The 24,757-nt window shown below is 48.7% G+C and overlaps 2 protein-coding genes and 1 pseudogene across 2 annotated transcripts in view; 1 reads left to right on the plus strand and 2 right to left on the minus strand.

The window, feature by feature from the left end:
* The window catches only part of Ralb (RAS like proto-oncogene B), a 74,669-nt gene extending 55,418 nt beyond the window's left edge, over positions 1-19,251 (minus strand). The window contains exon 1 of the mRNA XM_013142489.3: positions 19,144-19,251. The gene's annotated coding sequence lies outside the window, so the exon portion shown is untranslated. The remainder of the gene's footprint in view (positions 1-19,143) is intronic.
* Positions 562-11,720, minus strand: LOC106025410 (activated RNA polymerase II transcriptional coactivator p15-like; annotated as a pseudogene).
* Positions 19,252-19,336: 85 nt separating the features above from the next.
* Tmem185b (transmembrane protein 185B) lies at positions 19,337-21,997 on the plus strand. The gene has a single exon (XM_005007722.4). The coding sequence runs from the start codon at positions 19,698-19,700 to the stop codon at positions 20,748-20,750; it is 1,053 nt and encodes a 350-aa protein (XP_005007779.1). The 5' UTR covers positions 19,337-19,697; the 3' UTR covers positions 20,751-21,997.
* The last annotated feature ends 2,760 nt before the right edge of the window (positions 21,998-24,757 follow it).

Genomic DNA, 24,757 nt, shown 5'->3' on the forward strand with positions numbered 1-24,757 from the left:
TCCTCTTCTCGTTTCATTTTTATGCTGGCAACTTTCCTCAAGTGAGCTATCTACATTCAGCACCATACTGGTTCAGTTCAGCTGGTGTTAAGTTGACTACCCATTTTTAATCCACAACAGCCACCAAGGGATGCGACTGAAGGAAGCTTCTCACGTGACCTTGCAGAGCTGGTTCAGCTTGCTGACCATGCAGGCCCCCAGCTCCTAGCTCCATCTTTTCTTTCTTTTTTTTTTTTTTTTTACTATAGGAATTACATGATTTTATTTTACACTAGGTGGTAGGGACAAAGCAATCCTTAATAGAGCTGACAATTAGCTTCACTCAGAACATTTTTAGTAATGCACATTTGAGAAAAAGTATTCGGGCCTGGGATTTAGCTCAGTGGCATAAGCTAGCAAGTGTGAGGTCATGAGTTCAATCCCTGGTACCAAACAAACAAAAAAAAAGTATTCATCTTACAAATTGTACTGCAATCCAAATATACAGCAGCTTGGAAAACAATGTTTGGAAAACAAAAGTCAATGTAAAAAGAACGAGTAAAACAACTAGAATAGAACAGATTTTTATGGCCCATATTCTATAGCTTTTTTATTGCATCATCAATGCTGGACATCTGTTCCTTCAGCTGGTTCCACTGCGCTGGGTTTAAAGAAGGACCGTTTCTTCCTGGTTTCATGCACCTTCCAGATGCATCCAATATTGTCTAATAGCAATCAGAACTTTGCCCGTTAAAGTCCTAACACTGGCATATCTCATCTTCCCAGTCTGAAACATGTATCATCTCTGCTGCTGCTCTGCTGAAAAGATGACAGAGCCCTCAAAGTCTCACCGGTCTTTCACTTCTCTACAGGTTTTTCTGGAGCAACTTTCCTTTTCCTCTTTAACTTTTTGTCAACTTCACTGTCAGAATTGCTGACTGAAGGGCTTGAAGAAACAAGTTCCTTTGACTTAGGTGTCGCTTCACTGCTGCAGACACAGCCTCCTGTTTGCTCGCCATTGCCCTAGCTCCGTCTTATCTCAGCTGTCACCATCCCCGTGAGCTTTCTTCCAGTGGTTGTGGTGCAAAGGTTGTGACCAGACAATCTCTCTCCAGGGAGCATATGATTCTCAAACATGGGAGACCGGTCACTTGGGTAAACAGAAGAAAGTGTCTCTGATGGCTGGTGTCAGCTGTAACACTTAAATCTGAATTCCTTGACTCTGTCTTGCACAGAAAGGTGCCTGCTGAAGTGTCTGACTCAACATATCCATGAGCAAATGCTTGTAGATGGATGGATAGATGGAGGAAAAATGGGAAAAAATGTGTGTGTTTGTGTCATGTCACCGTGACAAAATGCCTAAGATGATAAACCTAAAAGGAAGAAATGTTTATTTTAGCTCATGTTTCAGAGAACCCAGTGCATGGTAACTTGGCCCTGTCGCTCTGGGCCTGTGGGGTACAGTGTATCATGGAAATGGTCCAGAGTAGAGATGGATGCTCACCTCAAGGCAGCTAAGAGAGAAGGAAAGGCAGGGGCCAGTGTCCTCATATCCCCTTGCAGACCATTCTCTCAGTGACTTCACTTCTTTCCACTAAACCACACATCCTAAAAGTTCCACCACCTCTGCTCGACAAGCAGAGGGCCAGCTTGGTCCTTAAGGATACAGGCAGGGATAAGGGAGGCACACACAGAGAACCACTAGCTGGATCTGGAACACGGCCCAGCCTAAGGCAGTAAAGTTTCTTGCTTTGGGTGCTTTGAGACCCATCTGATTCACACAGGGCAACCACAGGCCTCTGCTCTCTGCCTGGGTGAGCTCAACTGCACAGCGCCCCAATACTGTGATGACTGGGGCCAGGCCCGGATGAGTGGTGTCTGTGGTAGACCCTGGCTCTGGCTAAGGCCAGCAGGCCCCTGGCCTGGAGCACCCAAAACATCCAGCCACAGGTACCTTTTTCAGTGCACAAGCCCCAAGACTGAGGGGTGCACATAAAATACAGATGTGGTACTGGGGATATATATATATATATATATATATATGGATCTTGTGTTTTTATTTGTAAAATCTGAAAACCCCACCTTAACCCAGTCCCAAATTATGACTTGTATCTAGATCCCCCCAAAGCTTCACGTGCTCATAAGTGGCACTTTCCAGAGGTGACTGGACTGGAGTGTGAGATACTGGGATTAAGGGTGTGTGATAGATAACTCAGTGGGTTTAGCACAGTGCTGGGCATGGCTACTGGGAAGACTTGGGTTTGCAGCCTGGATGGCTGCTCTGCTGTCTCCTGCCGGCTCTGCCATGAGTGGTTTCTTCTGTACAATTCCCCTTTGCTGCATAGCCAGCCAACTATGGACTGAAACCTCCACCAATTATCAGCTGACAAAACCTTTTCTCCTTTAATTAGGGGATGTTGGGAATTGGGGGTGGGGGTGGTATTTTGTTTCAGAACAAGAAAAGTAAGACACCAGGGATGTCTGGATGGGCAAATCCATACCCACCACCACTGTCAAATTCCCCAGATGCGTTTGCCAGGAGGGAGGCCTCTGACCATGCAGCTCTTAAGAACTGTTCACATCCAGGGCCAGTTCTTGGGCAGGCTCAGAATGGTAGGCCCAAGAAATACCCACCTCCTTCAGGAAGGAAAGTATCCTCCCAGCAAGGTCAGCCAGTGAGGCAGAAGCTTTCTGGACAACTCCCGCCTCCAGGTCTGATCTACATCACACACCCACTATTGTCCCTTGTAGTCCTCTGTCACTTTGGGCATCTGAGGGCCCTCAGAAATCCTAAGAGTGAGTGCCCAATACTACCATTTAGTGTGCCACAGCAGAGCCAGTTTTCACTAAAGATCATAAACTCCCAGCTGTGTCACGCCCTGCTCATGCGCCTCTGAGGGAGGCCTGGCTGCCTCTGAGTCTCCATTTTCTTGTCTGCAGAAGAGGCTATCTCACAGAGGGAGCAGAGAAGAGGAAACAACATGATGCAAAGGGCTTGCTGCCAATCTGGCCCCGCAGAGCCTCTGCACCCCTATCCACTGCATTCATTAATTTTTATTATTACTTTTAATTGTGGTTAAGGTGTACACAAAATAAAATTCCCAACTTAACCATTTTTAAGCTCAGTGAGTTAGGCTCAGTGACATTCAGTACAGTCATATTATTGTACAACCATCACCATTTACCCTGTGATGCTGCCCTCATTAAACACTAATCCCTCACCCCTGTTCATTCCAGCTCGTTCATATAATGGAATTATACACTATTTGTCCTTTTCTGTCTGACTTACTTCAGTTAACATTGGGTCTCAAGGTTCACCCTTGTCTCAGCATGTTAGAATTTCCTTCCTTTTCAGGGCTGAATATATTCCAGGGCACACATAGTCAGTCCACAGTTTGTGCATCCATTCCTCCATTCATGGACATTTGGGTTGCTTCCACTGCTTGGTAATTGTGAATTATGCCACTATGCACATGGGTGTGCAAATGCCTCAAATCTCTACTTTCAATTCTTTAGGGTATATTGTAGTCAGGGTTGTGAGGAGAACAGTTAGAATCAGAACATGAAGTTTATAATATTGTTTATGATGGTCACCCAGAGTTAACACAAGAACTGCATGAAAATCTATCCACAGGGACTGGGGATTTAGCTCAGCGGCATAAGCGCCTGCCTTGTAAGCAGGCAGTCATGAGTTCGATCCCTGGTACCGATAAAAACGAAAAAGACAAAAAAAAAATCTATCCACAACACCAAAGACATAGAATATTCAACTAAGGGCCTCAATCCCACAGCAATGTACTATATGAGTCCAGATGAAGACCCAGAGCTCATGACAATGCCTCACATGAGTGCAACTGGAGGTCTAGAGTCCACAAGAAGGACTCACACCAATCTCTTTTACGGATCCCTGCTGGGAAGGCCCAAAGGTCAGGCGATGGAAGCTAGAAAGTCTATGCCAGCGGGGTAAAGGAACTGTGCTGGTAGGTTGAGGGTTCTATGCTGGAGCTGAGAAGTCATACTCACAACAAAGACCAGGGATGTCTTGAAAAGCACCACAGCCATCCTCAGTGATACGGAGGCCCTGAACTCCTCCGACAATAAGCACAGTTGAGTACATGCCAGGAAGCCAGCATGAGGAGTTCATCCCGGAGACCAAACGGTACATGTCTTCTCCAGAGCCAGGAAGTGATGCTTGATGTGAGGACCAGTGCTGTTTCAGGAGAACCAACAGCCCAAACAACAACTCCTAGGAGAACCCACAATGCCTCAATGCCTCAATGTCCTTCTTCTCTATGTCTCTATGCTGGCAACTTTCCTCAGGTGGAACATCTATGCTCAGTGCCCTGCTGATTTAATTCAGTTGGCATTAAGCTGACCACCAGTTCTTAATCAATAACAGGGTTTTTTCCCAGAAGTAGAACCGCTAGTCCACATGGTCACTCTGTTTAATATTTTTAGGAACTTACATACTGTCTACTTTGGTAAGTCTACACAGTCCCAGCAGCAATGCACGAGGGCTCCAATGTTTCCCTACCTAGTAGGTACTTGTCATTCTGCTCTTTTGATAGAGGTCACGTGACTGGTGTCAGGTGGTTTTGCCTTCTTCGTTACTTTCTTCATTGCTGAGATACAATACTTGACACACAGAATGTGAAAGAGGAAAGGTTTGTTTAGATCACAGCTTGTAGAGATTTTAGTCCATAGTCAGCTGACTCTAGTGCATGGCACTATGGCAGAGAAAAAGTACCTCCCCACAAGGATCCCATCTCTTGACAGCAAGTCAACTCTAAACTAGCTCCTTGCGACTAATGCCTCGGCGGTCATCCCACTGCTCTAGTTACTGCCCAGAGCCCCACTAAGCATGTGAGGACATGATCCATTGTGTCTTCATCACTGGACTCACTCTGTTTGAGGCAGGCACTCTGGCTGCTCTCGCTGCCTGAGATCATCTCTCCTGCCTTCTAGCTCCTGGAGAAGCTTGGGCCTAGCAACTCTTGGGAATGACGTGGAGCCAGGACCGCCTCTTGGGCAGGCTCAGAGCTGGCACTTGTAGTGGAGGGTAGAGGGAGGGACCAGGACATGGAGCAGTTCTCACCACCAGGCCATCAAGACCCTGTGGCTTTCCCTGCTGGGCCTCCTGGTTAACACCAGCCAGCCCCAACCAGGTCAAGGACAGTCACAAGCCCTGTGCCCAGAGTCTGGATCCTTTGGCAACTGTATCCTTTCTAGTAGCAGGCACTGGCTTTCTTCCCATCCCCTGTTACTGTGGAGGGCTTCTATCCCCAGAGCCCAGCTTTCTCAGCTCCACCCAAAGGTAGAGCAGAAGGTTGGGGGCTGGGGATTTAGCTCAGCAGCATAAGCGCCTGCCTTGCAAGCAGGCAGTTGTGAGTTCGATCCCCGGTACCGATAAAAAAGAAAAAGACAAAAAAAAAAAAAAAAAAAAAAGGTTGCCTGAAGTCCCACACTGAAGGGCCACCCCCCAGAGTCCCCAGCCACTCTCGGGGAGCCCATCTCCCACTGACACAGCAACACAGGCAGGAGGAGCCCTGGCAAGGGACACCAAGAACAGGAGAGTAAGCTCAGAGAAAGGGCAAGGACAAGCCTGAGGATGCAGGCCTGCTACTCCTCCAACAGGAGTCACCCACAGAGACCAGGTTCTAGTGGCAGCTCTGTCAGCACAGTGTGTGGTCTCATACAAGTCCTTTCACTGCTGTGAGCCTCCTTGGTCAGTAAGACTGCATCCCTGGGTCCCAGGTGGCTTTGCAGGGCGGTCTGGGCCCACCCACTGTCCAGGACCTTATCCATCTGACCCCCATGCTGTGCAGCAGGTTTCCTCCTTCCTTCCCCAGCCGCACTGCGGAAATCCCACGCATTCCCCAGGTTGTAGCAAAACTATGCAACTAAAGGATAGCAGCTTTCCTCTGACAGGAAACGTCACCCCTTGTGGCAGCACCACCCCTCCATCCTTCCTTTGTGTTGGATTCCATGGTGGTTTCCTTCCAGGATCCTGTACCCTCCCCTCAGAAATTCCCTAGCAGCTGCCAAGCCCAGGAATAAGAAAAGCCACTTCCAGAAAGAGGCCAGCACATTCAGTGACAGGGGAGACAACGCCTTTCCTGCAACCCCACACAGGCAAAGGCCATCTGGGCCATGTACGTATCAGCATGCTATGTTTGCAGTGCCCCCGGGAGCAACCTGGGCCCATCTCCTCTGCCACTGTCACTCAGGGTGTTCAAACCATGGCCAGGGCTGAGACAGAAAAGGGGGAGGTGGGCACTGTGCACCTGGAGCTTAGATACCCAGGAACTGTGTTCTGTAAGCATTCTTTCCAGACCACTCAGCAGCTGCCAAACATGGCACTGGTGCAGAACAGGGCCCACATGAGGTGCAGGATGAGAGCCGCTGAGAACCAAGGAGGGTACAACCACTTCAGTTCCCCTTCTCCACTCCCTGCCCAGCTCACATGGAACAGTCTCCCTAGGGGCAGCAGAAGTGCAGTGAAGGGTAGAGGCTGCCCAGCATGCACAAGGTCCTGGGGGCCATTCCCAGATCCATGTTGCAGGAAAGAGTTTGACTATTATCATGGGCACAAAGAAAGAAGGACAGAATAGGGGAAGGAAAGCCAGGGCCCTTTACTCACCTTCCCAAATGGGGCCAGATTCAATGACAGTGCCAAGGAGCAAACCCACATTTTCTGCCTTTCATTCCAAGAGGGGCACCCCATGAGCCAACCCTCAAGGACACAAGACCGAGTGGCTCCATGATTCCTTCAGGGCCAGAATACCAGCCAGGCCTCAGACTAGCCACTTCCCAGCCCAGCCTCTTCTTCCACTGCTCCCCAGACAGCTCCTGGCCAGGCTCCCCAAAGTCCTGATCCTCCCTCCCAGTTCTATCTCTACTCTGTGTGCTCAACTGATATGGTGGAAACATAGCTCCCAGCTCGCTAGACGTCTAAAATGTGTTTTCTAAAATTGAAGAATGAAGTCTAGGAACAGTGGAGGTTAAGAGTAGGAAGAATTTATTGAAACAAAACAAAAGAGCTTCTATCTAAGAGGGACAAAAGGGGGCCCAGAAAGTGAGTTACCCACCAACCCCACTTCCCAATGGAATTTCTTGAGCAAAGCCATGAGGTGAGGCAGCTGTAATCAACCAATAAGATAATCAGCATTTCTGCTTAGGTATTCTTGATCCAATGGGAAGTGTCAGGGTGGGTGTGAGGTTGGACAGAACTATAGTTAACCAATAGGATTACAGCAAGTATCATTGCCTGGGTAATATTGATCAAATGGGGAAGCAAGTCACAGAGCAAGTGCAAATAGGCAGGCGAGGACTTTCCCAAAGGGGTGGGTTAAGGAGGTTTGGTCTTTCACCCCAGGGTGACTGATGTCTATTTAGAGTATCAATCACTGCCATTCATTCCCAGGGGAAGTACATGGGTGAGCAGTTTCTCTTTTTCCTGAAATCTGGTCTTCAGTGAAGGCACCTCTAGCCACAGTTGTCTTTTTGCACTGACCTGAGGGCCCAACCCTATCTGCCTGCCTATATTCTTACCTAATTCAGCTACCTATAATACAACCACCGCCCCGCCCCTGCTATGTCTACAGTCATTCCAACCTTCCCAAGGCCTCCCCACATCTGGCTCCTCCCTGGGGAGTGAATCTCCCAATCCAGGCTCCATCCACTGTAGCCCTATCATGGATTGATCCGGCCTGCAAACTCCTGAAGGAGTGGATGTCAAAGGCTTACATAAAAAAAGAGACAAGTAGTATGATTTTGGAGGCCTAAAGAGGTTCAAAAACCCTCCAGCAGAGTTTGAGATTCTATGGGGGGCTGAGACAAATGACTTCTTTGGGTGACTTACATTTATTTGGTTTTCAAAGAGAAGGAGTTAAGAGTGAGGGAAAATGCAGGAAACTGAGAAGGACCTTGGGAGTGGGCTCAAGGACTTCTCCAAGAAATAAATTATCTTAATTTAGGAGAACTATCTTATCTCAGATTGACCATCACTGCCCTGAGTGAGATACCTGGAGCTATAGTCTCTAGTTAACTGGGGTGGGAGCCAGGCATCCTCAGCTGTGGCCTTATCTTGTCCTTTCAGATGTCACAGCATCACAGGCCACTGCAGGCCTCAGCCAGGACCAGTGATTCACAGAGGTTCACTTACTAGGAATCCGCTGCCCATCTCCAGAAAGGGAGCGTAGGCCTGGGACAGACTCACAAGCAAACATAGAAAGCCAATCGGTTAATTCTGAATCCTGCCCAGAGCCTCTTTGTAGTGGTCTCCCATCATAGCCCGGAGGCAATCTTCCACATGTTGATACATTCGAGGACCTACTATGCTCTGGCCACTTCCATAAAGATCATCTCAAGTAACCACCGCAACACATCTATGACAAGATGCTGTCCCACTTTATAAGTAGGAAACTGAGGCCTCAGGAGAAGAGAGGATCCCAGAGGGTCTTCAGAGCAGGGTCCTCTCAGTAGAGGGAAACAGGCAGCCAAAGGTTTCCAGGTAGGTGTGGAGTCTGAATGAACTTCAAAAATGAAGAAGATTCTGACAATCAGAATTTGCCCGAGACCAGGGCACTGAGATCTGCTGAAGCAAGGAGGCCCAAGAAAGGGTCAGCTGAGCCAAACACAACGGTTTAACAGAGCTGGAAGTACATTTAGGAAACCCACCAGAACAGAAAGCCTGGACAGGGGTTGGGATGTAGCTCAGTGGCGTAAGTGCCTTCCTGCCAGGTGCAAGATTCTGAGATTGATTCCCAGTTCCAAAGCAAACAAAAAACAAAGCCTGGATAGGCAGCAAGAATACCTCCCTGGAAGCTTCTGACCAGGGTGGGTGGTGTTTCTGGGGAAGACCCTCATGGATGTATCCCAGGAGACTGAGTGCCAGTGGAGAGACATTAAGACCTCAAGGCCAGTGGCTACATGGGGCAAACCCCAGTCACCACGGTCAAGGACTCACTCTCCTTTCAGGAGCCTCTCAGGGCTCAGGACTCCCGTGCTCCACTGCCCTCGGCCCTTGAGCTGATCTCCCTTTGGCTAGGGCAACTACACCCAGTGAAGCCTGAATTTGTAGCCATATGCTCATGTGCATGTACCAGAGCAACATCAAGATGCATCTGTCTGACTCCTTCCCAGACCCTACAGACAGCAGCTCAGGCTTCCCACACGGTGCTTACCTGGCTCTACCAGAAAATAGAAGTATAAACAAATGTAGTTTGTGTGACTTGTTTACAGATGGATTTCTCTTGCATGAAAAAGTATACTTTCATGTGTTTAAGTGTGGAGTGACACAGGAACTTGTGGGCATGATCCTAATTAGCACTGACTACATATCTAAATCAGACGCATTCCTTACAGAGTTCCTGGAATGCCCAGATCCTTGGGCACACCAGTCCTGACTGATTCAGTGGCCTCTCTAGAAGACTTCAGTGTGAGAGAACGTTTAAGGAGCTCGGGGACTGAGGAAGGGCATCTGGTTGCCAGGCCAACTCAGAGGCAAGACAAGACCCTGAAGGCCTCAGGAGCTGCCACTTAGGGAACCCTCCCGACCGGTGCTCACTGTGCTTGTTCCACATGATCCGATGATTTGGCTTCCAGTTCAGCTCCATGGCTACTTGTGCACTCCTAACTCTGTACCCATTAAGGAGGCTGAGGCAGAAAGCTCATCACTGCTTCTGCCCCCCAACTCTCTGCTAGGTGCCCACTTCTGACCTTCAGTGACATTTCAGTCCTCTGGCCCTAAGAGCAGGCTGCATGTTCACCAAGCCTGGCACTTGGTGTCCCAGGAAAGGAGGTCTAGGACTTTCAGAGGAGGCAATGCTATTGAGAAAACCCCTTGATCCAAGAGTCACCCTTTCCCCTCAGAGGGAAGACACAGCTGGAGGAGGGGTCACGGGGCCCTTCCTATTTGGCAGTAGCCACGGGGCACAACCTGGGTGCTCTGTCTCACAAGCGATGAAAGAATTGGCCAAAGCACCACTCAGACGGACTCCCCAGAACCCCACATCAACTGAGTTTGAGATTCTGCAACCCAAACTGCCCAGCCCAGCTCCGGGGTGTCCACAAGGGCTTAGATGTGCAGGCCATGATGCTTGAAAAAGTGGATAGACAGCATGGCCACCACTATCCACACACACCTGGCAAAGCAGCACTGAGGATTGCGCCAGGGTACGGAGCTGGTAAGCTTCCACTTCCAGGAAGGATCGAGGGACAAGTCTGTGTCACCCACACAGGTGCTGATGAGTGATGTGTTCTGGGTCATGTGCTTCAGGGGATGCTGGATCTGTGCAGGAAAGGAGGCTGCTGGGGTTCCCACTGCCTCTGTCCTCCTCAGGGAGGGTCTGGCCTGGGCCAGCAGCCCCTTGTCCTGTCACAGAAAGGCAAGACTGCCTGCTGTCCTCAGCCCCCATCTCCCTCTGATCTTTATTCAGGAAGATTAGCTCAGCGATTTCAGTTCTATATGTCCATATCGTGCTTAGCACATAGTAGGCACTCAAGAAATGCTATGGTCCTCAGAGTGAGGTAAGGGCGTGTGCACAGGTAGTTCAAAACCACATGCCCCAGCTCTGCCATCTGGCAGCCACCCACGTCTCAGTTCAGTCCTCACCTGCAAACATGCAGCAATGACAGGACCCACTTCCAAGCCTGCAGCGGTACTGAGCACAAGTTCTTGCCATGTAAGTTATCAATACTACTATTATTTTTTTTTATTTTAAAATTCCAGCTGTGATAGAGCCAGGTGTGGTGGCTCACACCTGTAATCCTAGCACTCAGGAGGCTGAGGCAGGAGGATCTTTGCAAGTTCAAGACCAGCCTGGGCTACAAAATGAGCTCAAGGCCAGCCTGAACTACATAGTGAGACCCTGTCTCCAAAACAAAACCAAAAAAAAGATTCCAGCTGTGACCAAATGAGTGGCTGGGAGTAAAACAAAATCCAGAATGCAATTTTGGGGAATAGAATACACACACTCAAGTCTCCTTGAGGAAATAGACCTGCAGGACTTGTCCCAATCAGGGTGGCTTTGGGTGCAGACCCAAACAGGCACAGCAACCAAGCTGCTTTCCCAGGACCCAGCAGCAGTCAGTGGCTGTGGTATCCACACTGACAGTGGCAACAGGTAGGTGTTCTGCATAAATTCCACTCCATGCCTTAAATCAGAATTCTGCACTGCAAAGGAAAGAGGAATCCATCCTCAAGGACGCTAGCAAGGAGGCAGCCCTGCTCGGGGATTGGGGGCAGGACCAGACAATCAGGGCCACCCACAAAGGTAGCAAGGAGCTGGACAGGGAGCCCCGGAGCGTCCTCTCGGCCAGTCCCGCTCAGGCACTTGCTCTTGGTGGTGTTCACACCAGGAGCTGGGGCCCCTTGGTCTGCTGCACACTGCCGTTCTCTCCACAGTTTTCTGCAGGCTCTGAGTGAAGATGGAAAGAGACGTGAGGTGACCCTGCAAGATGAGTGCCATACGGGGGCTACTGCATGGTCTGTTCAGGGGAAGTGGCACCTTGAGTGACAGAAGGTCCAATTTCAACGTCCTGACCCCAGGCCACAAAAAAAAGAAGAAAAGCAGCTTCTTGTTCACGAGTTCAGGTAAAACCCCGTCACCACAGCATACCCACCCTGCTGGCCAGGTCACTCACCTGGCCCAACTCACTGTTCCTGGTGGCTGTGACCAGGGAACAACAGGGCACAGCAGCCTGTGCTCCAGGTGAGGGGTGAAGTCCCTTTCCAGCATCGTCTGGAGTCCTCCTCCCTTCTCAAGTGCTTGCCTCACCCCTCCCTTCCTCTGCACCCCAGGGCCGGTGTATTCTGTAGTGGGGGTTGGGGATTTAGCTCGGTGGCATAAGCACCTGCCTTGCAAGCAGGCGGTCGTGAGTTCGATCCCTGGTACCGATAAAAAAGAAAAAGACAAAAAAAAAAGTTAAAAAAAAGAAATAGATTTAATGCTACAGTCTGAGCATTCAGGGCCCTGCGATCCATGAGCTGCCATCCTCACCCCCAAGGTGAAGGTGTTAGGGGTGGAACTGGCCATGGGGGCTCCACCTTCACCAGTGGGTTAGAGCCTCGGCCTGACAGACTCCAAGAGCTCCTTCATCCCTCTGACAAGTGGGGGCCTCCAGGAAGTGATCCAGGACATGGGTGCCCCAATACTGAATCCACTGGTGTCTCGACCCTGAACTTTCAGCCCCGAGAACAGTGAGAAAGAAAGTTTTGTTATTGGTTAAGCCAGCAGTTTATGGCAGCCCGAATGGACCAAGACTTTTAGGAAACAATGCTTTAAAAACAACTTTAAGCAGCTGTTCAACGGAACCAGGATTTTCACTGGGAAGTGGGTCTGAGTTGGACACTGGTGTGGATATCCGTTGTCTCATCCCTTGCACTGCTGTGGGGAAGGATACAGGGTTAAGGGCGCAGGCTACACAGCTGGCCTCCGTGAGCCTCCTGAGTCCTCTCCTGTGACAACACACCCTCCTCATGCTGAATATGGTGGACAGATGACCTTCTTTTGTCTTATCTAGTCTTTTGGTGCTGGGGCTTCACACTGAGATACCTCCTCTGCCCTTTAAAAAAGTGTTTCTTTTTTTTAGGGCTGCGGATTTAGCTCAACAGCACACTGTCTGCCTGGCAAGTTCAAAGTTCTGATTTCAATGCCCAGTACAAAAAAAATTTTTTTTTTCCATTTTGAAATACGGACTCACTAAGTTGTCCAGGCAGAACTCAAATTTGTAACCCTCTTGCCTCAAACTCCCAGAGTTCTGGGATTACAAGCACAGATCACCACTCCCAGCTATGAAAACTCTTCTTACAGGGTCCTTATCATTCTATGTGTTAGAGAAAGCAATCTCTCCCTTCCAAAGCCCCTTTGAAAACAAAAGGGGGAAACTGAGTCTCTGTTCACTCCTTAATGTGTCTTTTTTTGTTGTTAATTAAAAGAAAAAATTGGGGCTGGGGATTTAGCTCAGCGGCATAAGCACCTGCCTTGCAAGCAGGCAGTTGTGAGTTCGATCTTTGGTACCAATAAAAATGAAAAAGACAAAAAAAAAGAAAGAAAAAGAAAAAATTGTAGCTGCTCATTGTATCTCTGCCCCTTCCCCACCCCGAACTCCCCGAGCACCTCTTCACTGAGTCCCCTTCTCCAGCTGCAGTGGTACTATCTGATGATGGGGACCTCTTCCGTCTCCACTGAGTTCACCACCCACTCACCTACCAACTGCAGAGCAGCCTCCTCCTCACCTCCCTGCTCTGTAAATGCAGTTGGAGTTCAAGAACCTACACAGCTTCACAGGAAAATCTGGGAATGCTTGATTTGCAATTGGAATTCATTGCCTGAAGTCAATTGCCACCCCAAAGCCTCCCTAGATTAGCTGGGATGCTTACAACTATTTCAGGTCATCTGGAAAGAACTCCACTACTGTAAATGATTATGCTCCTAGGAGAGAAACATCTAGGTGGCAAGTTGAGTTTCATTTTGTGTCTTATATGGGAGCCGCCAGAAGGAAAAGCTTTAACCCCTGACTCATTTCCAGCCTTAGAGGATCGTTGCCAGCTGCCTCCTGGAGCAGCTGTCTACACTCCTGGCCATGGACCTCCAGAGCAGGGCCCAGACAGGTAGGTGCCTGAAACTGACTTACTCCCAGACTCTGCTCTCATCCTGTCGGTGATGAGAACCAGAATTTTTCTACCTCTGAGAAGATGGGCTCCAGCCTCAACCCTGGTGGCAGAGGTCTCAGACTGTACAGGACATTTGACAGGGACAGAGACACTGATAATGATGGCTAGAAAGGAATTTTGAGGCAATCTAATTAAGGGACAGGAAACCTGGTTGCAGGCTAGACTCCTCTGGGCCCCAAACCCAAGGAGTCACACTGGAGAAGTCTTGTTGGGGCCCCAGAATCTGCTGTTTGGCTAGCAACACACAGACCTTAATCTGGGAACCATAGTCCACTTGGACCCCCTTAGTTTATAAAGCAGAACTCAACCCAGGTTAGAGATGTAAATTAGGTAATAAACATCCGTGCAGGGTGGGGTGGGGCCATGTGTAACTTAGGACCTAGGGAAATAATCATGAAACTGGCAGAGAGGTGTGTGAATATGCTATTTACTGAGCATCTATTAGATGTGTAAAAGTGTTGGGCCCTGTATCTCCATTCTATCTTACAGATGATAAAATCTACACTCAGAGAGGCTAAGTCACTTGGCCAAAGACACACAGAGCAAGAGTTGAACAGAAATAGTTCCTTCTTTGGCTCATGCTTAAATTCTCCTGGGAGCCTCCTGGCATAGGTCTAGCTTGGAGTTCTGTGCCCGGCAACAGCACAGCCTTCTCTCCACATCACCTGACAGGCCTACAGTTTATTCCAGTGCTTCTTTTTATCTAGCTTTGCCTTTAATTTCAATTGCAGTCGGCCTCAACACCTCTTTGGCTCTCTCTCTAGGTTATTCAGTATTCCATGTTTGGGCACTGTGCTGGGACAGCAGTAGACTCAGTTCCTGGGGGAGAGGGACCACCGGTCACTGCCTTCCTCCACAGGGCCTGACTGCTCCAGGTCCCAGGAGGTCTGGCTTTAACAGCTGAGCAATGAATGCATGGCTTAAAGTACTATCCTGGCTTATTGTTTATGCTGTAACAAAATACATTCTGCTCCGCTCCAGTGAGGGCCTCATGACAAAACACTTAACATGCACAGGATTAGATCAATTTTGCATATTTATATCTGGTAATCTGAGTAACTCTTTTTTTTTTTTTTTTTGTCTTTTTCCTTTTTTATCGGTACCGGGGATCGAACCCACAACTGCCTGCTTGCAAGGCAGGCACTTATGCTGCTGAGCTAAATCCCCAGCCCCCACTGCTCCTAGTTTTGAGTTGATGTTTAATCTTATATACCCCTGTACCTAAGCCTACCTTTGATTTCAGCCTCTTACCCCCATTAATTTTAGTTCTTCCCCCCATGGAGTTTTCCAGACTACATGAGTTCCACCAGCTACTTTATAGAGGCACATTCACACTCCAAGAAGGAGTGGCACCAACTCTACTTCTGCAAATACAAGAAAGAAAGAAAATCGACCTCCAAAAACACTAGGTTTTATGTACCAAAAGGCTTTCAAATGTTTGTTCCTCCAACCCAGCAATTACATTTCTGAGAATCTGCCTACAATAAGCTGAATGCAAAGTAATATGCATGTAAGAACACAATCTCCTTATCTCAGAAAAAATAGAAAAAAAACCCCAAATACATAAGTAGTTGAGGGAGTAAAGCATTAGAGAATTCTGGGATAGAATATTAACATGGTCAGCAAAAAGATATTATGTGTGTATGGCAATCTGAGAAACATTTCTAATGATGGTATTTTATCACATTTAAAACACCACAGATTAAAAGACAGGACATTATTTGAGATTCTGTGAAAGAAAGAAAATAGTAGCCAGGATGGACAGTCTAACAAGAGACCTGTGAGTAGAGCTGGGACCACTGCGGACTATTTCTTTGGCATGAGAAGAACGATGAAGCCCCGGGTGGAAATCCCCAGGTCTCAGCCGTGACACAAGTATACGGAGACAACACAAATGTCCTAGAGTGTGAATGAACCAGTGCTCACACAGCCCTGAGCCTGCACCTGCACGAAGATGTGTGAAAACACCTCTAGCAAAATGTGCAACTGAGTTAGAGTTAAATATTAAGTTGTTTCAAGGTGGTAGAGCCCCTAAGTGACACAGCAAACATAATCCCCTCCGGAAGAACGCAATTTCAACACAAGCCAACAATGCCTAAGAAGTCCTTCAAGTACGTTAATTAGCACAAGATCCAGAGCTATTAAAATAGAAAAATAAGTTAATCTTAGAATTGATGTTAAGGAAACATACAGAGTCAAATGGTATGTAGGTAACTATATCCCTTTACAGACATCCTAGAAGGAAAAACAGTACAATACCCACAATAATTTTCTTAGATGGTAAGATCAGATTTTCTTCCCTTTCTTTAAATGACTGCATTTTCTAGATTTTTCTTAAGTGAGCCTAGATTTAGTAGGCATATAAGTAATAGGAGAAATAAAACAGTAATATAAGTACAGAGGAGGTCAACTTTAGGTGGGGTGGTCAGAAAGGACACCATAAAAGAGGTGACAGCACTGACAAGGAACCAGTGCATAAGCCATGGGAAAAGTCTGCTGTATATCAGAGTCTAGAACAGTGCCTGGTCACAAAGAAGACACCTGACTCACAGTTATTAAATTAACACACGAGTCTTCTATACAAGCTGAAAGAGTTAAAGACATTACATTACAGTGATGCATGTTTATAGCAGCACAATTCATAACAGCTAAATCTTGGAAGCAGTTTATATGTCCATCAACAAATGAATAAAGAAAATGTATTTATGCACAATGGAATACCACTCTGCCATAAAGCTAAACTTGAGTTGTGTTTAGGAAAATGGATGTATCTTGAGACCATGCTGGGAAGTGAAAAAAGTTTACCAGATTAAATATCCTATAGTATCTCTTACATGATAAACCCAAAGAATAAGAGCAAAATAAAAGATAATAGGAAGGCTGGGCGTGGTGGTGCACTCCTGTAATCCCAACACTCAGGAGGCTGAGGTAGGAGGATCACTGAAAATTGAGACTGGCCTGGGATACAAAGTGAGCCCAAGGCCAGCCTGAACAACACAAGGAAAGAAAGCACTATATATGGAAAACATACAAGAAAGGGGAATGGATCAAGAGATGGAGGTGTGAAAAAAAGGAATTTAGATGTGTTGGGTATATGTACCAATCCCCACAAGGAATGGAAACATTATGTACTATAAACATGTACTAATAAAAAGTAAAAAAAAAAAGATGAAAACTGATGTCTGGCCATTACAGGAAAGCATTACACTGCATAGGAAATAAACCATAAATATGCCATCAATGTATGAGCAAAGGAATGAACACAACCAGGAAAAGCTTAAGTCTCAAGGGTCCCCCACCACAGCGTGGCTTCTCAGGGGCAGCATTCCTATGGGACAGGGCTGGGGTGCAGTCTGGACCAACAGAGGTCTACACAGAAAGCCAGGAGCAGCAGGGAGAGCAGGGCACCTTGGTCAATGGTTCCCCTATATTTTGTCATCTCAGTCTCTCAACGTGAGTTCTTGGTGATAGTGCTTTGAAACGCTGACCCAGTGCAACCAGGGAGGACTGTGTTTCAGAAGGCCCTTGTACAACTGGGACAGGGTCTCCCTGCAAATGTGATAGCTATTTGTGAGCTGTGCTCTGTTGCTCAGCCCAGGGACAGGACAGATGCCACATGAGTTCCAACCCTCCTGCTCACGTGCTCATCCCTGGGTATACCTCACATGCCTGGCCCATGCTAGAAGCTGCAGATAAGAGATGAGATGAGTCACAGGAGCCCAGGGAGCCCAGAGAGCCAGGTGAGCAAACAGGATGGCAGTACTCTGTGGTGTGACTCCAAGACAAGGGTTCAGGTCCTTGAGAGACCCAACCATCTAATCTGCCTGAGATGAAATCTCTCAATGGAAACAATCGGCTCCTAGGGCCAGGAATCCTACTAGACAGGGCTTTCATACATTGTTTTGTTTTGCTCTTACAGATTATCTGCATCTCATAGATGGGGGCCACAGACGATTACTCGCCAAGGTCACAGCGCTGGGATTCCCACAACAGTCTGAGACCTCCATAGTAGCGGGGAGGCTGTATGCAAGGCAGGAGGAGGCTGCTGCAGGTGGAGGCCAGAGCATGCTGCACTCAACGATAGGGTCTGATGGGTGCTGTTACTGATGGTGGGTCCTGAGGCTGACAAGAGGGGCCAGATGGCCTGTGGCTTCGAGAAACAGCTGATGGGGGCACATGCATATGTAGCCTGACCTGTCTGTTTTATCTGTATATCCTTTTTTCAAGGAAGCAGTACGTAAAAGGCCAATATGCAGAACAGATGAAAACAATTTTGGCTGAGGAAGAGGGTGGAGGTAGTGGAAAACAGGTTGGAGCTCCACCCAGCTGATCTTCCCAGTGACTTACAGAAACTGGGGACCTATACACCTACATTCAGGGGCTGAACCTGCACACTGGCGACACTCACTCACTCAGCTAGAAGTCCTTCTCTCAGGGCCTCCCAATTGCCTCTGGCTGAGAGCAGCGCAGGTGAGATGTGGGAGAACTTTGGGGGCAGAGGTCAGGCTTGGGAGCCTGAATATAAGTCCCAAATCCTGGGCGCTGATGTCCACCAAGGCCGGAGAAAGTGGGCTCCTCGGTCCTGGCAGAGACCTCCATTTCCCTCTGAGTGGGCTGGGAACAGAGGCTATGGGGTGCAGAAGCACATCTTCTCTCCAGAAGTCCTTCCTTGTTACACCACAGAGGCCTCGCAACCTTGCTAGCCTCCTCTTCCCACCTCAAAGCCCAGGACTGTCAGTCATACCCACTTCCAGAACTCAAAAGCGAGGTAGGACAAGCCACCTGACTCTGAACAGGGGACAGTGGAGGTGAGAGAGGAATCCTTTGGTGTCTGCTCAACTCGTAAGAGCAGAAAAGAAAGGTGTGCTCCAGATCACAGACCTGCTATAGCTCTGCTGGCCCTCGGTGACCAAAAACAAGCCTAGAAAGAAAAACGTGGATTTCTTTCCTTTTCTCAGCTGCGGGCTGGCAGGGCCTAGACTAGAACTTAATGTTACTGACCTGTGGTTCGACGTTTTCCCCAATACTGCTCTTCGGGAATCAGATCCATATTCAGCCAAATACGTTCAAAATGAGAAAGGACTTGAGGTTGGGAGCCTAAGTCCCAATTCCTGGGCTAACCTACTGGGGTGACCTGGAGCAGGAAGCCCCCTCTCCAGGTCATTTCCTCACTCGCTCAGCCAAGACGTCGCTTCGGACCCTCTGGAGGTTTACTACCCTTCCAGCACCTGCCCTCCCCTTCCAGCAGAGCAGACAGGCAGGTCACCGCTGCCGCCTAGGCACTGGGCACAGCTATATGCAGGCAGCCTGAGAACCGTGCTACTCTAGCCAGGCGGAGCTGTGTCTGGGATCCACGCTCTGACTGCATGTCCAGCCTCTCGCCCCAGCGCGCACAAGCGCACTCTTCCGCACTGATGCGCGCAACCCACGCAGCTCTAGCACACGTACACATGTGTCCTAGGCAGTCGCATGGAGAGGCCACTCACCCCTGGCTCACAGACTCCCACGCGCGACGGCCACCCGCCTCTGCTCTTGCACACCCAAGTTCTCGCACTGGTGCACACACAGATCCCCACCCTGCCAGCACAGACACCCGCTGAGCCGCGGAGGGCAGGGCCAGCGCGCGAGACACGCCCACTGAGCCCCCGCCCCGCCCCGCCCCGAGAGGATGTGAGCTCAGTCCCGCCCCCGGGTTCCGGCGGTTGCCAGGAAGCGGCTGCCAGAGGTCGCGGCCCGCTCGCAACCTTGAGGCCAGCCGAGAGTCAGCAGCACCCCAGCCCCTCGCCGGCGCGGCACGGAGCAGGCGCCTGCCGAACGGGCACGGAATGAAGGCGGGCGGCGCGGGCGCCCTGCGCGGGGGCCGCGGGGCTCAGGCAGCGCTCCCCTCCTAGACGCCCGGTCCCGGCGCGCTTCCGGCCGGCCACGTGACCACCCGCGCACGTGTTCCGGCCGCCGGCCCCGCCCTCGGCCCCAGCGGCTGCAGCGGCTGGTGGGCAACTAGGCGCCCAGCTGCTTGAGCGGCGGGGCGGCACCCTACGCCATGAACCCCAGGGGGTTGTTCCAGGACTTCAACCCCAGTAAGTTCCTCATCTACGCCTGCCTTCTGCTTTTCTCCGTGTTGCTGCCTCTGCGCTTGGACGGCGTCATCCAGTGGAGCTACTGGGCCGTGTTTGCCCCCATATGGCTATGGAAGCTCCTGGTCGTCGCGGGGGCCTCGGTGGGTGCGGGCGTTTGGGCTCGCAACCCTCGCTACCGCACCGAGGGGGAGGCCGGCGTGGAGTTCAAAGCCATGCTGATCGCCGTGGGCATCCACTTGCTGCTGCTCATGTTCGAAGTACTGGTCTGTGACCGGGTGGAGAGGGGCACCCATTTCTGGCTGCTGGTCTTCATGCCTCTCTTCTTCGTCTCCCCCGTGTCTGTGGCCGCTTGTGTCTGGGGCTTTCGACACGACAGGTCGCTGGAGCTGGAGATCCTGTGCTCCGTCAATATCCTGCAGTTCATCTTCATTGCCTTGAGGCTGGACAGGATTATCCACTGGCCCTGGCTGGTGGTGTTCGTGCCGCTGTGGATCCTCATGTCCTTCCTTTGTCTGGTTGTCCTCTATTACATCGTCTGGTCCCTCCTGTTTCTGAGGTCCCTGGACGTGGTCGCAGAGCAGCGAAGAACCCACGTGACCATGGCCATCAGCTGGATAACGATTGTTGTGCCTCTGCTCACTTTTGAGGTCCTGCTGGTTCACAGATTGGATGGCCACAATACCTTCTCTTACATCTCCATATTTGTCCCCCTTTGGCTGTCACTAGTAACTTTGATGGCCACAACTTTTAGGCGAAAAGGAGGCAATCATTGGTGGTTTGGCATTCGCAGAGATTTCTGTCAGTTTCTGCTCGAAATTTTTCCATTTTTAAGAGAATATGGGAACATTTCCTATGATCTCCAACATGAAGATAGTGAAGACCCTGAAGAAACTGCCGGTCCAGAAGCTCCAAAAATCCCCCCAATGTTTGGAAAGAAGGCCAGGGTAGTTGTAACACAGAGCCCTGGAAAATACGTTCCCCCACCTCCTAAGTTAAATATTGATATGCCAGACTAGACTGCCTTCTTCACTGGCCCTGTGGTGAGACAGAAACAGCATATGCATAGCTCCTCCACCTTACTTTTTCCACTGTTTATCCCAAACCTGGACACAAACAAGCTCCAGGCACCATTTCACGCTTTGAGATCGATGTAAATGAGTGGCTTCTCACTGTGCACTGTAGCCAGCAGAGGTTATTTTGGTCTGTGGTTTTGTATGTGTGTGTGAGATGTATATATCTATGAGAGAACCGCTGTTTGCTTTCCAAATAGGTGTTTAAAAAGCCAAGTGCAGTAAGTGGAATCGAGTAACCACACAGCTGCTGTTTTTTTTTTTTTTGAAGTCTACTTATTATAAATATTGTTTGAAAATATTTTTATACACTGCTAGTCTAAAATTGTATTTGAGATTGTTACTGTTGTGACATAATAGCAAGTGTACAGAATTCTTTCCCACTACTGGTTTATAAGCCTCATTACTGTTAAAATAGTTTTTCTTTGGGCATTGTCTTTAATATTCTAATAGATGAATTTTTCTAATGGTGCGGATCTGCATGTATATTTCTATGAATATTTTAGCAGTGAAAAATGTTGAATTCCAGTCCTCTACAGTTCAAAATATTATGTTGAAGGCTTTTTGTTTGTTTTTTACGGTTCTATGTGAAGATAATGTTTATTGCAGGTGTCCTCAGAGCCCATAAAATGTTAATATGTACCTGTTACAGTGTAATCTAAGTACTCGGCACAAATTAGGGATTGGAAATCTCACGATCAGAATACTTCAATGTTTGGTGACAGGGATCTGCACAACTCCACAGTCTCTCTCAGGAGCTGTTAGTAGAGAGAGGGAGGTGATGTGCTCTAGTATGGAACCAGGTCATAACATGACTGTTATTATTTACCATTGTTTTCTCCAGAGGCAATAATGTCTCCTGAGGAACAACTAAATAAGCAACAAGTGGTTTGTGTATTTCTAAGGATCTTAGAATATTCATTTGTTGGAAAGTAAAACATTACTTATGGAAAACTGGGCAGACTGACATTAACCAAAAGTAGCCAACAAGATGTCTTATTTTAAGGTCCAAACATTTGGGACTGTTGGCAAAATGGAAGCAATAGTTTGGGTTACCTGTTTAGGTAAATAACGATGTGTCTTTAGGTGCTGGTGGGATAGGTACCAGGAAATGAGAAGGGCAAAAGCCAGACTCTTCAAGAATAATGTTCTGACTTGAGCAAATAAAAACTGTCAGAAGGTTAGAGTGTAAAGGAGTACTGATGTTTCTGAAGAAGACTGTTGAGAATCCACTGGTTGTCAACTTATTAAAAACTACCTTAAGTGGGTTCCATGCAGTAAGTACACGACTACATCCTTTGCCCTGGCCATGAGACAGACCTGTTCGATTTGACAAACCCTAATTCACTATTTTTGCTTCATTTAAAACATCCTAAGGGCCGGACATATAGCTCAGCGGCACAAGTGCCTCCTTGGCAAGTGTAAGGTTGTGAGTTTAATCCTTGATACCAGAAAAATAAAACATCCTTAAGCAACATACATGCTGGTGACAGAAGTATACATGTAGCAGTGACAAAAGCCAGTCTCAGGGACCTGAGTGCCTGCATGCCTGAGGGTGCTGCAGCTCAGAGGAGTTGGCTGGGGCTGAAGAGAGTGCTCCCCTCCATCCTCATACACAGACACTGGATTTGCACAAGCTGACAGAAGGTGGGAAGCAGCCCTGAGCAGCAGTGTACCATTTCATAAGCAGGATTCACTCACTTATTCACCTTCTCAGTACATTTATTGAGGACCCACTCTGAGCTGGCCCATTACTAGGCATTGTGGGTGCAGTTGTAGTGGCTCATACCTGTCCATGGGGTACCCAGTGGGATGTGAGCACATCTCTTCAGAGTGAAAAGGAGGTGCTCACAGCAGCCTGTCTGTGGAAGAAACAAGCTGAGACACATCTGCAGAAAAGGGTTAGCTGGCCTCAAGGTGACCTTCACCCAGAACTTGGAGCCCAATTTTGTTTACAGTCCAGTACCTTCACCTTTTTCTGTGCTCCCAAAGTGTTGAAAACATCAAGAAGATTTAGGGGTGAAGAAACAGATGTTGCTGAGGAAATGCAAAGGAGATTTGGGGTAACAGGCATCACCAGCCCCTGTGGCTGTAGTGTTGGTGGGGGCATGTTGGTACCCCTTGTGAGCCCCTCCTACCCTGGTATCTGGTGTCGGTGGAGATTAGAAGTGTGCTAACAATCTTCCTGCCCACACAGGCTGCCCCAGGAGGCCTGTCTCTTGCATCAAAACTCAGGTAAAAACAATATGAGTGACAGTTGTGAAACAGTTGTTTGATCTATGAAGTTGACACAAGCCCAGCTGTGCCTGAAGATTTAGTTGCCAGTCAGTAGTTACTCCTCAGTGTTTAACATTCATCAGTTCTGTCACTGGATTTTCCTGCAGTGATATAACCATCAGTGTTTGCTGCTTACCAACCTCAGAAATGTCACTGGCCTACAAATACAAATTCTGTCTACAGGTTGACTGTGAAGGTCACACCCAGGCTGGGGTCTGATTCGGGTGGGTGCCAAAACACGACTATTCTGGGCATGTGACTTGAAGGACCACCATTCCCTGGACCACGTTTCTGTAATGGCAGAAATGCAAGGAGGCCAAGTCAAAGCCTGTAGGCAGAGTCCCTGCCTACCTGTCCAATCTACCGATGTACAATCTGCTTACACTGGAGGCTAAGCCCGTGACCTGTAGGTGAGGTAGCACATGCCGTAGAAACATGATTTGCACTGGCAGTGGCTGGCCCATGAATAGAAAATGTAAGATCATTATAAAGGAAGCTCAAAGTTTGTGGCAGGCCACAGCTCATTTCCTTCCCTTGTTGTATAAACATTCTAATTTTTAGAAGTTGTTGCTGTCAGAATGCAACTCTTGGTGTCTGAGACAAGATGGGAAATCCTTGATTTAGAGCCCTCGGTAGTGCAGCCCCAGCAGTTTTCCTGTACAGCAACGTTAGGAACATGCTGTGTCCTCAGGCTTTGTTCAGCCATGTGCCAGGTCCTTGGAGGGTCAAGGCCAAGCACAGAAACCACCCAGGTAGAGACAAAATGAAGCAGCAGAGCAAAGACAGGCCCGAGTGGGCCAGCCCTCTGCAGGCTCTCCTAGAACAGGAAGCCAGGGGACCACAAGTAGCTGACAGGTGGCAGGGAGGCTGGGGTAGGCTCAGACAAATGAACTGGGATCTGCTGGCAGGAACATGGCCACCTGGTGCCACTGCCATTCATCTCATGACACCAGGTGATGTTCCTGTTGCCACAAGTAATTCCTTAGCCATTGGCTATTAGTTCAGGATTGAAGTCCCAGGAAGATGAGACTGATCAGCTGAACCTTGGGTTTTTGCAGTCTGCAGCTTCAGAACTTGAGGCCATCTGGCTCCGAGACTGCACAACTTCCTCTGTAGGGCATCCAAAAAGGAAGGTGTTCAGAAGCTGGGTAATTAAAGAACAGAAGTACCCTGCCTCCTGCTTCTCGGCTGTGTGGCATGTGTGCTTTTACCCAAGATTTACACTTCACAAGTGAGGTTTCCCTCTAATATGCTGTAACTGCCTCACAGCAAGGCAGTGCCCTCGTCCCTTCCCTAAGAGCAAGAGAGGCAAGTGAGGTTGCTTCATCAGTTCTTCCTCTGACTCCTCATCTATGATGTCTGGGTGTCTTCTCCTCTACCTTTGTCACAATCTGTGGATTGAAGGCAGCTGCCACAACGTCCCCTCCAAAGGGAAGCCTGAGAACCCTGGATCTGTTATGTTCTTTCTCACCTGGGGGAGGTGAATGTTCTTCAAGAAGCCAGATTGCAGCAGCGTAAATGAAGAAGCAGACACTAGAACACAGCTGCCTCCTGTGAGGTTAGACACTGAAGCTTTGCAAAATGCAAAATCAGTGCCACCCTTACTAACTTTGGCTTTGGAAAAAACACTGATCTCTGTTTTTCATTGCTGGGGATTGTATCCAGGAGCTTCATTC

The sequence above is a fragment of the Cavia porcellus genome, unplaced genomic scaffold (assembly GCF_034190915.1).
Source record: "Cavia porcellus strain 051 isolate PalLab524CR breed Dunkin Hartley unplaced genomic scaffold, mCavPor4.1 scaffold_12, whole genome shotgun sequence".
Taxonomy (NCBI): Eukaryota; Metazoa; Chordata; class Mammalia; order Rodentia; family Caviidae; genus Cavia; species Cavia porcellus.

Bases quoted from the DNA above. Each gene is read 5' to 3' on its own strand.
- Tmem185b (XM_005007722.4), top strand. From the start codon at position 19,698: ATGAACCCCAGGGGGTTGTTCCAGGACTTCAACCCCAGTAAGTTCCTC.